We start from the raw sequence: 14,457 nt of genomic DNA, 5'->3' as shown, positions 1-14,457 counted from the left end.
TCAGCTGACATTGTAAAGCTTACATCATCCCCAAACCTATTACCCCACTTGCCACCTTCACATGGCAAGTGGGATAAGCCAGGCAAAGTGCCACAATTGGTGCATCTAATAGATGCATCTTTTCTGGGGCGGCTGTGGGCTGCTATTTAAGATGGGTAGGGTTAATATCCATGGCCCCTTCCCAGTCTAAGAATACCAGCCCCCACTGTCTGCTTTAGCTTGGCTGGCTGTTAAAAAATGTCGACGACCCTGTCAGGAATCCCCTGACCGCTGCCACCAATTTGTCACAATTCACACTGTGACCGTCACCCCTACGTCACAGATCGGGGTGACTTTAGGCCAACAGACGGTTATCACATGTGCAGGGGGGCTTATCTTAGTTATCCCTCCACTGCTAACAATGTGATGAGAAAACACACACAAGGCTATTGACCTCTTAGTTTACAGCAGGGGCTTATTGTAGGTATCCCACTGCTTTTCAATATACCACGAACTGCAGGGATTTATGTATATCCCGCTTACAGTTCCACTTAACACTTGCAGCTCTCTGGCGCCCCCCTTACTCTCAGGTCAGATTAGGTACTGCACCCTGGGTAATTAGTCGCCAGACAGGCTGCCTGCTATGTACTGGCTATTGGGCACGCTGAAGCGATGCGATGAAGTACTCCCACTCAGGCAGGAACAATAATTATCAACGCCGCAGTCGCTACAACATAACCCAAAAGTCTGCACACGGTATCGCCGCCACCAGCTTCGATTAAACGGGTCCGAAGCTAACCCAACAACAACAGTAGCGTATTTCCCTTCAGGAGACTTAGGGTACGGTTTTTAGAGCATGGAGAAAGAACTGGCATGAAATAATATACCCCACAAAATTTAGGCAGTGCTTTATCAAAATATTCTACAAAGAGGTTACAAATGAGACAATTGCAAATATGTACACGGTAATTATAACATAAAGGGAATAAAGGAGAAAAGCTAACACTCACATGTTCAAAGCATGGCAGGCACCCAGGCTAGTGCAGTTTTCCATACATCCCAGTTCATGGGACGTGCTCAGCTCTTCCAGGAAAAAAGACAAGAAGAAAGAGCTGGGGATATGGGCAGACAGTTATAGCTAAGCCTGTAACATCCCAGAAAGGGGTTGGATCACCTCGTCCCTCCTACCTTTTCAGTTAACTCATTTTATCCTAATCTATATCTAATTTCGATAACTCCGCTACAAAACATGTCATAGTCATAACAAACCCATCATTCATCTCGGATTAACGTGAGCATTCTAATGAGATCAAATATGTCCCATCTGGGATACATATTCACAGAGAAAACCCTACTTCTTTACCAGATGGAGTTAGAAACCCATGTTTCGAGGGGTGGGTAGGTCCACCGAGTGAGATTAAGAATATATATTTTCGTGTTCGTAATGTAACCGGACGGCATAATATCTTACAAAAACTAAACAAAGAACTTCCATGGATTTCTGGAAACTTCTACACACTTCTAAACAGTTCTCTGCTAGAGGAAGATTTGAGTCTAGTCGTAAATACCTTTCGGCCATAAAACTCCCCCCAGTACAGTGGCAAAGCAGCTCTTGGCTGAGTGAAAGGGAAGGGGGGCTTGTTAGCCCACAGCCTTGAGCAAGAGAAGCTACTTATATGATATTTCATACCATATCGTGACAGACCCCATGCCTATTTTTTAATTATTTATTTCAATAATTTAAAAAAAATTGCTTTGGGACTACTCTTTTTGATAACCAGCCAAGATAACGCTGACAGCTGGGGACTGCAGCCTGCAGCTGTGGGTTTTGCATGCACTGGTTAGCAAGAATAGAAGGAACCTCATGCCATTTTTTATACAGTATTTTATTTATTTATTTATTGCATAGGCGCTGGCTGGTGAATACTCTCATCACCGTACGCCTGTTCTTGCTGCTATCAGCGAGATCAGACGTACGATGACGAGAGTTGTACTCTCAACAGCCAACTCCTGTGACCTGTGGTAACAATTTTCCTACTGGCTACAGCTGCTAACTCACACGCTGTCATCTGTGTGACAGCGTGGGGTCCACAGTGCCCTGACCAGTGGTAACAAGCTTAACACTGATCAGAGCTGGTGTTTCCAGCGCTGTTACACAGACAGCAGCATGGGAAATGCTGAATTTTCAGGCCCCCAATTCATTTGAATGTGGTGCAGCTTCGAGTTAGAGTTCTGGTACCATTCTGGTAACTGAACCAAACTTTTTTTAAATGTTTGGCCAAACCCAACGGACCTGAACATCATAGATCTGCCCAACAATAGCCTTGAAGAGTTTTTGAAGTGTTTTACCTGAAGTTTTGTTTTTAAGCCTTGTGTTTTGACAGTGCTTAGTTTCGAGCATTTTTTCAAAATCTGAAAAGGTAAAAACACCTAAAACACTGAACCAACAAACAGCAAAGTGGTTTAGCAATTTTAATAAAAATGAAGAGTCTTTCAAATGGTTTTTAAGCAATTATTTTTTTCTTTTTTGGTTTAGAGCCTTCACAAGAACTGTGTGCCCATTTAGTAACTGATCGATGAGTCTGGATTTGGTGAAAGCCAAGAGGTTACTGGTTGGACTGTTTGTGCCAGCTGTAAAGTTTAGTGAATAGAAGGAATAATGCCATGGAATTGTTTTTAAATACGTTCACCTAGACACTTTAGTTCCAGGAGAGGGGAAGCTTAATGCTTCAGAGCCCTAGGACATTTTTCATGTTTCTAACTTTTGTGGGAACAGTTTGGAGAAGGCCTTTTTCTGTCCCCATGATTTTGCTCCAGTGCACAAAGAAAAGCCCATGAAATATGGTTGGGGTAGTTTGATGTTGAAGAACATAACTGGTTACACAGAGCCCGGACCTAAACCCCATTCAACACCTTTTGGACAAGCTGGAATGGAGATTGTGAGCCCAACTCTTTTCTCCAACATTAGTGTCTGATAATTCAAATGCTCTTCTGGATGATTAGGCGAAAATTCTCCAAGGCACACCACAAAATCTTGTAAAAAGTCCTAGCAGAAGGCAGCAAAGAGGAGCCAAGTCTGTATGAATGCTTATCAATTTAGAATGGGATGCCATAAAAGTAGGTGACCCAATAGTTATGTCAACATAATGTGCGTCAAAGGCATCTGTCGAAAAATCCTCCTGATGTACAGTATACTTCCGTCTGACAATGCAAATGCAGTGTGTATAGACACTAGTATAACACCTAATATTTTTACCACATTTGTCACCTCTGTTCTTTATATTTCATGATTGTTACTTACTAGACCAGTCATAACCACTTAATCAATGACAAGTTTCTACAGCACGTTTACTTCTTATTTGACAAAGTGTTTCTATCTTTCCGGAGTGTATTTCCCTGGACTCCGGTAAAATATTATCAATCAGTATTCTATAAATCTCAAAAGCAATTAAGAAAGCAGAACAGAGCAGGGTTCCAAGATAACCTTGTGAATGCATCTGTGTCATGCAGAGGTTAGCAATAAATTTCAGCCTAGATATTGAAATTAAAGCGTAGTTATGGAGTCAAGTGAGATGTACGTGGGCTGTGAATTTTGAAACTGGCCTTCTTTTGCCCATTGAACTCTCTTCGCCTTCGTAGGAGCAATATTTTTACCTCCCTCAACTTAGAACTAGGTCAGCCAGATATACTGTATCGCTATAGAATTGGTGTCTATAATTAATTTTATTGCTGCATTACTTGCGAGAGGAGACAAGAAGCAAACGGTGGTGGCCATTCAAATATGAAATTCACATTGCAAAAACATTCTGTCGAATATCTGTTGGCATTCCATGCTTTGGTAATTGCTGATATAGAAGAACATTGAGGGGGAAGCACACAAGTGATGCCCCATGACATACCCTTAAGTTACTACTACAAAAGACATATTCCGGTTGATATTTTCTTCATTGCAAGGTTAACATCTCACCTCTGTCTTGTCCCAAAGAAGTGACAACAAACATCTGCATCCTACAGTCGCTAAGGCTAGTTTCACACTAGCGTTTACCTGCGGTGGGCTGCGGACTTCCTCCGTGAAGCTTCACCCTAGGCCGCACCTTCGCCGCTAGCTCCACCTACTTCTGCATGCGGCCTGCATGCGGCCTGCGTACCTATCTTTAACATTAGGTATGCAGTTTGTGCCACTATATGCGGATGCTTCCACATGCGTTGTTTTGATGATGCGGCGACCAGTGTAGGACGCAGCCTGTAGCAATTTTTTTTCTCCGCATCGTGAAAACGACAGATGCGGAAGCATCCGCATACAGCCGCACGACCTGCGTACCTAATATTAAAAATAGGTACACAGGCTGCATGCAGGCCGCATGCAGAAGTAGGCGGAGCTAGCGGCGGAGGTGCGGCCGAGGGCAGGGCTTCACGGAGGAAGTCCGCAGCCCGCCGCAGATCAGGTAAACGCTAGTGTGAAACTAGCCTAATACAGCATGGGATGGTGAAGGGGATCACAGTGGAAGTCTTGCTGCAAACAACTTCGGTTGTGAGCCAAGAACTGGATATTATCATAACCTTATATGTATTTTTGTTAATATATTGTGGTCTTATTATTATTGCTAGATTTTTCTCAGAAACTCATACATTTTAAAAAAAAAATTGACTTCCAATCAAAGAAATAGCTAGAAATGTAAGGGTTGGTAGGAATTTGCCCCAGGCAGGAGGCCCCTAAGCAATTCTGCATTGGCCAGAGAATTTATAGTTTCTCTGTCAGATGATCTCTGCCTACCAACCCACTAATAGTACTGGGTAAATGACTTAAAAACCAGTGGCAAGAAACCTTCTTGGCTTTAAAGCATTAAGTTTGTAGATCAAGCCCTCCTCAATCCCTCTCACCTTTCATTGGAAATTACATTGGAATCTCTTGAATGCGTCGCACATTTGGGAGCAGTGAATTCCCAATATGTCACTTTGGCCATTGCCCACAGCCGGAAAAGTCAGTACCCGCATTCTATCTCCAGAAGGAAAATCCCATACAAGGGGTTTTCATCATTTATTGAGTTCTTAAGAGCTTACAGCCTAGGAATACAAAAAAAATAGGGATGACAGAAAAGAAAGTTTAGGGCTCATACAATTTTCCACCCATTATTATTTAAAATACACACACAGGCACAAAACTAAAAAAATAAAAGTACAAAAAAGCTACCTGAGCCAGTTACCGAGACAATATCTGTGCATGAAGGGCATTGAATTTGCGGAATAAGGATGAAGTCACAAATGGAACTCTGAAGAAAAATGTACAAAGGGCGGTAATAGTAAAAGGGGCAGATTAGTGATGTCTAAGAGGATGTGATTATTTCTGACCCTCTATAAACTGTTGAATGTTGGGAATTACCCAGAATTTCCAGGTTAACTAAAACGGGTAAGCGAAGAGTGAGAAGTATTGGACAGAATAGTGAGAGGATCAGATTATGGACGATGTTAACGTGAAGGATGTCGGTCACACACGAAATGCATTTTAAATAAGGTATACCACTATATAGAGATCTGAAAACCATACTTGTTTAGTGGTAAAGCGCCAGAGAAAATAACTTTTAATTAGTATGCAAATTAGGGAGTTTTGATGCACCAAGAGCTTGGTGGACCATTATGGCACCTCACATTGCATTTTCAGGGCTTTCCTGCTTCTGAATAACAGTGCTGGCATCCCGTAAAGCCATATTCCTTCTGGTTGACAGTTGTCGCTCCCAACAATGTGAATCTTTGCTCCAGTTGAAGGAAAACCTAATTATGACTCTGATGGATGCTTTAAAAGAAAAGTAAACATAAGAAAAAAACTAAAAATGTTTAATTTAGAACATTTGATCATATTATGATTTTGTGGAAATGTTGTAGATTCCGATGATGGATTATATTAATTTAGCTTCTTTGGAAAAGGAAAGTCCTGCTCTGTTCAAGGCTGAGCCCCCTGTACTATAGGCCCCATAGGAGATAATATCTGTCACTATGTTTCAAATTACGTATTATATGCATATATCTGTACATAACAGTACTGTGCAATACATAAATTGCTTTCCCAGCTGCTACCGTTTTCTGATAATGACTTACATTTTCCATGCAGTTGTCAACTGTAGCGATCCTGGGATTCCAGAAAATTCCATCCGCGAAAGTAAAATTGAGCATGGAAACTTCACCTACGGAACGGTGGTGTTTTATGACTGCAATCCAGGATATTATTTGTTTGGATCGTCTGTGCTAGTCTGCCAGCCAAATGGGCAGTGGGACAAGTCGCTTCCAGAATGTATCAGTAAGTGAAACTCTGCAGCTCATTAAAAAAAAGATAATTAATTAGATTAAACTATTTTAAGTAAAGTTGAGGAACTTAACTGCTAATCATGAATTCAACTTATTGGCTTTTCAAGGGAATGTGTAATAAAAAATGACCTACTTTTTGAATTAAGCTACTACTGGGGTATTCTTTCCTCATACGTCCTGTTATTTTAGCAAATGTACATGTACATTAGCGCAATAGACTGACTCTGATCCTATCTTTTATATTAAAGCATCTAATGATCATATGCAAAGGTCATTATGAAGGGGTAAAGGAGGGCAGGGTCAGCTGTGACATCACCTATTGTATTTGGTGGATCCTGTTATAATGTTATCAGCTGTGTTTAAGGTTGCAATAAAGGAAATAATTATTTGATCCCTTATAATGTGATTTTCTGGATTTTATTTTTGATATTCTATCTCTCAATGTTAAAATTAATCTACCCTTAAAATTGTAGACTGTTCATGTCTTTGTCAGTAGGCAAACTTACAAAATCAGCAAGGGATCGTAATAATTTCTGTCACTGTATCTGTTGTTGTAATCCTGCCTGTGATGATAATGATACTTCTGAAAAGTCTTCTTTAACGAACAGAAAGTATAAGTATAAAAGAGCCTTAAGGTACCTTCACACATAACGATATCGTTAATGATATCGCTGCTTTTTGTGACGTAGCAACGATATCATTAAGGAAATCGTTATGTGTGACAGCGACCAACGATCAGGCCCCTGCTGGGAGATCGTTGGTCGCTGAACAAAGTCCAGAACTTTATTTCGTCGCTGGATCTCCTGTGGACATCGCTGGATCGGCGTGTGTGACACCGATCCAGCGATGTCTTCACTGGTAACCAGGGTAAACATCGGGTAGCTAAGCGCAGGGCCGCGCTTAGTAACCCGATGTTTACCCTGGTTACCAGCGTAAAAGAAAAAAAAACAAACACTACATACTTACCTACCGCTGTCTGTCCCCGGCGCTCAGCTTCTCTGCACTCCTCCTGTACTGGCTGTGAGCGTCGGTCAGCTGGAAAGCAGAGCGGTGACGTCACCGCTCTGCTTTCCGGCCGCTGTGCTCACAGCCAGTACAGGAGGAGTGCAGAGAAGAAGAGCGCCGGGGACAGACAGCGGTAGGTAAGTATGTAGTGTTTGTTTTTTTTTACTTTTACGCTGGCAACCAGGGTAAACATAGGGTTACTAAGCGCGGCCCTGCGCTTAGTAACCCGATGTTTACCCTGGTTACCGGGGACTTCGGGATCGTTGGTCGCTGGAGAGCTGTCTGTGTGACAGCTCTCCAGCGACCAAACAGCGACGCTGCAGCGATCCGGATCGTTGTCGGTATCGCTGCAGCGTCGCTTAGTGTGAAGGGGCCTTTAATGACCAGTGGAAAAATGGCACGATCTCTATATACTGTATTTTTTAAAATACTACTTGCATTATGAAAACGAAGAAACCATGCAATTTTGATTTTAAAAAATGACACAAACATATTTAAAGAATATATGTCATTTTCTGATTATACATTCCCTTTAAGGAATTCAGAGTCTGAAGTGTATACTTTATTGTTTAGCTGCATCAACAGAAAAGAAGTGGAGAATGATCTAAGTACATTGCATTGCTTGTGTGCTACTGTTCCTCGGCCTGTTTTGTAGTTCAGAGTTGCAGTTCCAATTCTTTAAACTTCAGAGCTGAAATCTGTCAGCTTCCCTTGCTGACTTAGGCTCTGCACAGAACATGCTTTGGTAATTTTATTCCCCTTTGACTGTAAGGCTATGTGCACACATTCAGGAATTCATGCAGAAAATTCCTGTGGAAATCCGGACATTTCTGCCAGATTTCCGCATGAAATCCGCATGGGTTTTTTTGGGCGTTTTCTGCTCGTTTTTTCCCGGACATTTCCCAATGCATTAGACAGTGGGAAATCCGCGAAAAAACCACAAAATTAATGAACAGGTTCATTATTTTTCCGCAATGCGTTTTTCGTGTGGAAAAACGCACATCATGTGCACAGAAATTGCGGATTCCATTATAAATGATGGGATGCTTAATGTATGCAGATTATTTACGGCTTTATAGCGTTTTTATAGCGCAAAAACGCTAAAAAACCGCAAATAATCTGCAACGTGTGCACATAGCCTTAAGGAATGCTGGGATTGCTGAAGGTGCTGATATCTTCACTAAATTATAGTAATTTAACTATTATACATGTGACTAGAGATGAAAAAAAGGTAGGTCTGGTGAATTTCAACATGTCCTATCCTTTCCTGCCCTGGGTAGATAAACAGTTGTCAGTGGTGTCTGATGGGAGCTTCCTCTCACTATTTAGAGCACATGCTGGTCAGTAGTAGTTCACAGAAACCTAACAATCCAAATCCTCAGGGCCCCCAAAAATGAAGTTATCTAAACATATAAGACTCTATCACATACTATTTCTTTGACACCAAATGACGTCACACCGAATTAGGCTTTAAAGACAGGACGACACATGGAGCATTTCTCGGTTTGTATTACGAAGCTACAGTCACTCGTGTGCTCCTCTATAATGCCTTTATGGGCACTGCATTTTATAGTAGAAGTACTGCCTCCAAAGGAGGAAACTCTACGAATTACACTGCATAAATCAGATAAATACCACCAAGGTCTATAACTAAAAGAAAAAGACAAAAAAAAGCAGCATCCCATAGTGTAAACGTTTCAGGTAAATGTAGTGACTCTGAGAGTAAGTAGAAGTGCTCACTAGGGATGAGCGGACTCATGGAAGTTTGGGGTTGTCGGATTCGACCTTAGTCCAAAGTTCGACTTTTGTCCAAAGTTCGATTCAGGTACCAAAACTTTACCCGAATTCAAACTTGAACATGAACCCCATAGAAATCATTGGGGTCTTAAATTTGGAGCTGGAAAATCTCTCTCTCTTCCACAAACTCCCGAACTGTAAAGTGAACATCCAGGAGAAGTCAGTTTTTGGAGTTCAGCACCAGACATTAGGTTTCCGGAATGAACCCCTAAGTTCACAGTTCGGGTTCGCTCATCTGCACTGCTCACCTTAGCAAGATGTGATTTACAATAGTCCCAACTCTTTCCAGGAATTTGTAAAGAGTGGACCAGCTGCTGCTCCTCCTCGTGTTGGTAATGTACAATGGCAACCCCACTGAGTAATGCAGTAGACTGCATCTGGGTTTCCACCTTCAGTAGGTGTATGAACCCAAAAATGATGCACGACAGAGCGCACGGTGACTCCATCAGCACCACTATCGTCACTGGCCCATTAGCGCATTCTCCAAAACCCGTCTTGTGGGGTATTCGAACTTAAGCCCCGATGGGACCACTGAATGTAGCAAAGTGTGAAAGCACCTTTTCATGGAATCTGTGAGCTTCCTATATCCAGAAAGCCACAAAATAGGGAGCAGAATGTGCCGGCAAGCTACCCTTGACTTCTCCATACCAGCTCTGCTTGATATACAGGTTTTTAGCAATGTGCAACTAGAGAACGATCTGTCAATCAAGTCATGCTCAGAGAGAAGAAGCTGTTGAGACACTTCTCCCCATCTGTTTTTAAGCTTTATTTTGATTGAAATTTCCCAAAATGTAGTTGTAATAAAGGGCCCTGTCTTTATTTCATCCTGTTCTTGATTTGGACTAATCTGAAAGTTTGCCAAAATTATCTCCATCTATGCTGTTGTTATATTTTGTATGAAGGTCTGTTCATGGAGAATACAGGTTTTCCTTCCAAAGATCTTGCTTATATTTGGTGTATGATCATCTGTTTATGGAGGGTACAGGTTCTACTTACAGAGTTCTTGATTATATTTGGTGTATGAAGGTCTGTTCATGGAGAGTACAGGTTTTCCTTCCAGAGATCTTGCTTATATTTGGTGAATGAAGGTCAGTTCATGGAGGGTTCAGGTTCTACTTCGAGAGATCTTGATTATATTTGGTATATGAAGGTCTGTTCATGGAGGGTACAGGTTCTACGTCCAGAGATCTTGCTTATATTTGGTGTGTGAAGGTCTGTTTATGGAGGGGACAGGTTCTCCTTCCGGAGATCTTGCTCATATTTGGTGTAAGAAGGTCTGTTCATGGAGGGTACAGGTTCTCCTTTCAGAGATCTTAGTTATAGTTGGTGTATGAAGGTCTGTTCATGGAGGGTACAGGTTCTCCTTCCAGAGATCTTAGTTATAGTTGATGTATGAAGGTCTGTTCATGGAGGGTACAGGTTCTACTTCCAGAGATCTTGCTTATATTTGGTGTATGAAGGTCTGTTCATGGAGGGTACAGGTTCTCCTTTCAGAGATCTTAGTTATAGTTGGTGTATGAAGGTCTGTTCATAGAGGGTACAGGTTCTATTTCCAGAGATCTTAGTTATAGTTGGTGTATGAAGGTCTGTTCATGGAGGGTACAGGTTCTATTTCCAGAGATCTTAGTTATAGTTGGTGTATGAAGGTCTGTTCATGGAGGGTACAGGTTCTACTTCCAGAGATCTTGCTTATATTTGGTGTATGAAGGTCTGTTTATGGAGGGGACAGGTTCTACGTCCAGAGATCTTGCTTATATTTGGTGTATGAAGGTCTGTTTATGGAGGGGACAGGTTCTCCTTCCAGAGATCTTGCTCATATTTGGTGTAAGAAGGTCAGTTCATGGAGGGTACAGGTTCTCCTTTCAGAGATCTTAGTTATAGTTGGTGTATGAAGGTCTGTTCATGGAGGGTACAGGTTCTCCTTCCAGAGATCTTGCTTATATTTGGTGTATGAAGGTTTGTTCATGGAGGGTACAGGTTCTCCTTTCAGAGATCTTAGTTATAGTTGGTATATGAAGGTCTGTTCATGGAGGGTACAGGTTCTCCTTCCAGAGATCTTGCTTATATTTGGTGTATGAAGGTTTGTTCATGGAGGGTACAGGTTCTCCTTTCAGAGATCTTAGTTATAGTTGGTGTATGAAGGTCTGTTCATGGAGGGTACAGGTTCTATTTCCAGAGATCTTAGTTATAGTTGGTGTATGAAGGTCTGTTCCTGGAGGGTACAGGTTCTCCTTCCAGAGATCTTGCTTATATTTGGTGTATGAAGGTCTGTTCATGGAGGGTACAGGTTCTACTTCCAGAGATCTTGCTTATATTTGGTGTAAGAAGGTCTGTTCATGGAGGGTACAGGTTCTCCTTTCAGAGATCTTAGTAATAGTTGGTGTATGAAGGTCTGTTCATAGAGGGTACAGGTTCTATTTCCAGAGATCTTAGTTATAGTTGGTGTATGAAGGTCTGTTCATGGAGGGTACAGGTTCTATTTCCAGAGATCTTAGTTATAGTTGGTGTATGAAGGTCTGTTCCTGGAGGGTACAGGTTCTCCTTCCAGAGATCTTGCTTATATTTGGTGTATGAAGGTCTGTTCATGGAGGGTACAGGTTCTACTTCCAGAGATCTTGCTTATATTTGGTGTAAGAAGGTCTGTTCATGGAGGGTACAGGTTCTCCTTTCAGAGATCTTAGTAATAGTTGGTTTATGAAGGTCTGTTCATGGAGGGTACAGGTTCTACTTCCAGAGATCTTGCTTATATTTTGTGTATGAAGGTCTGTTCATGGAGGGTTGAGGTTCTATTTCCAGAGATCTTGCTAGTCTAAGGAGTATGATAATATTATTTTGGGCACAATAAGTAATCACTTTCATAGATTTTGCTTGGAAAGAGAGACTATTTTGTGAATGAATTCAAGATGAAAAGTGCACAGACCTGAACTTTATTCTATTTATCCAAAATCCATAGCATGACGAAAGCCTCCATGTAATAAAGAAACTATAATCCTTTGGAGCTTTTTAAAGATGCAACATACTGGAATTAAGCTTGTCATCTCTGTTTACAGTGATTGACTGTGGTCATCCCGGAGTTCCTCCAAATGCAATTATTTCTGGTGAGAAGTTTACATTTGGATCTACTGTTCATTATTCCTGCACTGGAAGAAGAACGTTAATAGGTCATTCTACAAGGACCTGTCAGTTAAATGGGCAATGGAGTGCATCTTTACCTCACTGCTCAGGTAAGCAGATAAAATAGAAAATAAAGCAATTTCCTACTTGATATTTCCTGTGTATGTGAACTTACGTTATAAGGAATGAAGAAAATCTGAATTTGGCAATATATATTTTCTACTAAAATAGTTGGTTTGCTGAAAGTCCATGTTCATAATATAGGATTAAAGCTAATCTGTTAACATGTTTTTGCTGCTCCATTTTAATGGTATGTTTGTGACCTGTTCGATCAAGCAGAGGCGTTCCATTTAGCAGAGGCGGGTATGTTTGTGACCTGTACGATCAAGCAGAGGCGTTCCATTTAGCAGAGGCGGGTATGTTTGTGACCTGTACGATCATGTAGTGGTGCTCCATTTAGCAGAGGCGGGTATGTTTGTGACCTGTATGATCATGAAGTGGTGCTTTATTTAGCAGATGCGGGTATGTTTGTGACCTGTATGATCATGAAGTGGTGCTTTATTTAGCAGATGCGGGTATGTTTGTGACCTGTACGATCATGAAGTGGTGCTTTATTTAGCAGATGCGGGTATGTTTGTGACCTGTACGATCATGCAGTGGTGCTCCATTTAGCTGAGGAGGGTAGGTTTGTGACCTGTACGATCATGCAGTGGCGCACCATTAAGCAGAGGCAGGTATGTTTGTGACCTGTACGATTGTAGTGTTGCACTATGTGGCAGATGCGGGTATGTTTGTGACCTGTATGATCATGAAGTGGTGCTTTATTTAGCAGATGCGGGTATGTTTGTGACCTGTACGATCATGAAGTGGTGCTTTATTTAGCAGATGCGGGTATGTTTGTGACCTGTATGATCATGCAGTGGTGCTTTATTTAGCAGATGCGGGTATGTTTGTGACCTGTACGATCATGAAGTGGTGCTTTATTTAGCAGATGCGGGTATGTTTGTGACCTGTGCGATCACGCAGTGGTACTGCATTTAGAAGAGGCGGGTATGTTTGTGACCTGTACGATCATGCAGTGGCCCTCCATTTAGCAGAGGCGGGTATGTTTGTGACCTGTACGATCACGCAGTGGTACTGCATTTAGAAGAGGTGGGTATGTTTGTGACCTGTACGATCACGCAGTGGTACTGCATTTAGAAGAGGTGGGTATGTTTGTGACCTGTACGATCACACAGTGGCGCTCCATTTAGAAGAGGCGGGTATGTTTGTGACCTGTACGATCACACAGTGGCGCTCCATTTAGAAGAGGCGGGTATGTTTGTGACCTGTACGATCACACAGTGGTGCTCCATTTAGAAGAGGCGGGTATGTTTGTGACCTGTACGATCACGCAGTGGCGCTCGATTTAGAAGAGGTGGGAATTTTGTGACCTGTACAATCACGCAGTGGCGCTCAATTTAGAAGAGGCGGGTATGTGTGTGACCTGTACGATCAAGCAGTGGAGCTCCATTTAGCAGAGGCAGGTAGATTTGTGACCTGTACGATCACGCAGTGGCGCTTCATTTAGTAGAGGCGGGTATGTTTGTGACCTGTATGATCATGCAGTGGCGCTCCATTAAGCAGAGGCGGGTATGTTTGTGACATGTACGATCACACAGTGGCGCTCCATGTGGCAGAGGCAGGTATGTTTGTGACCTGTATGATCATGCAGTGGTGCTCTATCTGGCAAAGGCGGGTTTGTTTGTGACCTGTACGATCACGCAGTGGCGCTTCATTTAGTAGAGGCGGGTATGTTTGTGACCTGTACGATCATGCAGTGGCGCTCCATTAAGCAGAGGTGGGTATGTTTGTGACATGTACGATCACACAGTGGCGCTCCATGTGGCAGAGGCAGGTATGTTTGTGACCTGTATGATCATGCAGTGGTGCTCTATTTGGCAGAGGCGGGTTTGTTTGTGGCCTGTACGATCAAGCAGTGGCGCTCCATTTAGCAAAGGCGGGTATGTTTGTGACTTGTACGATGACGCAGTGGAGCTCCATTTTGCAGAGGTGGGTATTTTTGTGACATGTACGATCACGCAGTGGCGCTCCATTTAGCAGAGGCGGGTATGTTTGTGACCTGTAAGATCTTGCAGTGGAGCTCCATTTTGCAGAGGCGGGTATATTTGTGACCTGTGTGATCATGCAGTAGCGCTCCATTTAGCAGAGGCGGTTATGTTTGTGACCTGTAAGATCTTGCAGTGGTGCTCCATTTAGCAG

At 42.3% G+C, this 14,457-nt stretch overlaps 1 protein-coding gene across 1 annotated transcript in view; it reads left to right on the top strand.

Annotated features, from left to right (window-relative positions):
* CSMD3 (CUB and Sushi multiple domains 3) overlaps positions 1-14,457 on the top strand; it is a 2,093,798-nt gene that overhangs the window by 1,938,920 nt on the left and 140,421 nt on the right. The window contains exons 56-57 of the mRNA XM_069731799.1: positions 6,086-6,271; positions 12,132-12,305. Of these exons, the coding sequence (XP_069587900.1) occupies positions 6,086-6,271; positions 12,132-12,305 (360 nt within the window). The remainder of the gene's footprint in view (positions 1-6,085; positions 6,272-12,131; positions 12,306-14,457) is intronic.

Source organism: Ranitomeya imitator, chromosome 6, assembly GCF_032444005.1.
Source record: "Ranitomeya imitator isolate aRanImi1 chromosome 6, aRanImi1.pri, whole genome shotgun sequence".
Classification (NCBI taxonomy): Eukaryota; Metazoa; Chordata; class Amphibia; order Anura; family Dendrobatidae; genus Ranitomeya; species Ranitomeya imitator.
This window is presented reverse-complemented; position numbering and strand designations above follow the sequence as displayed.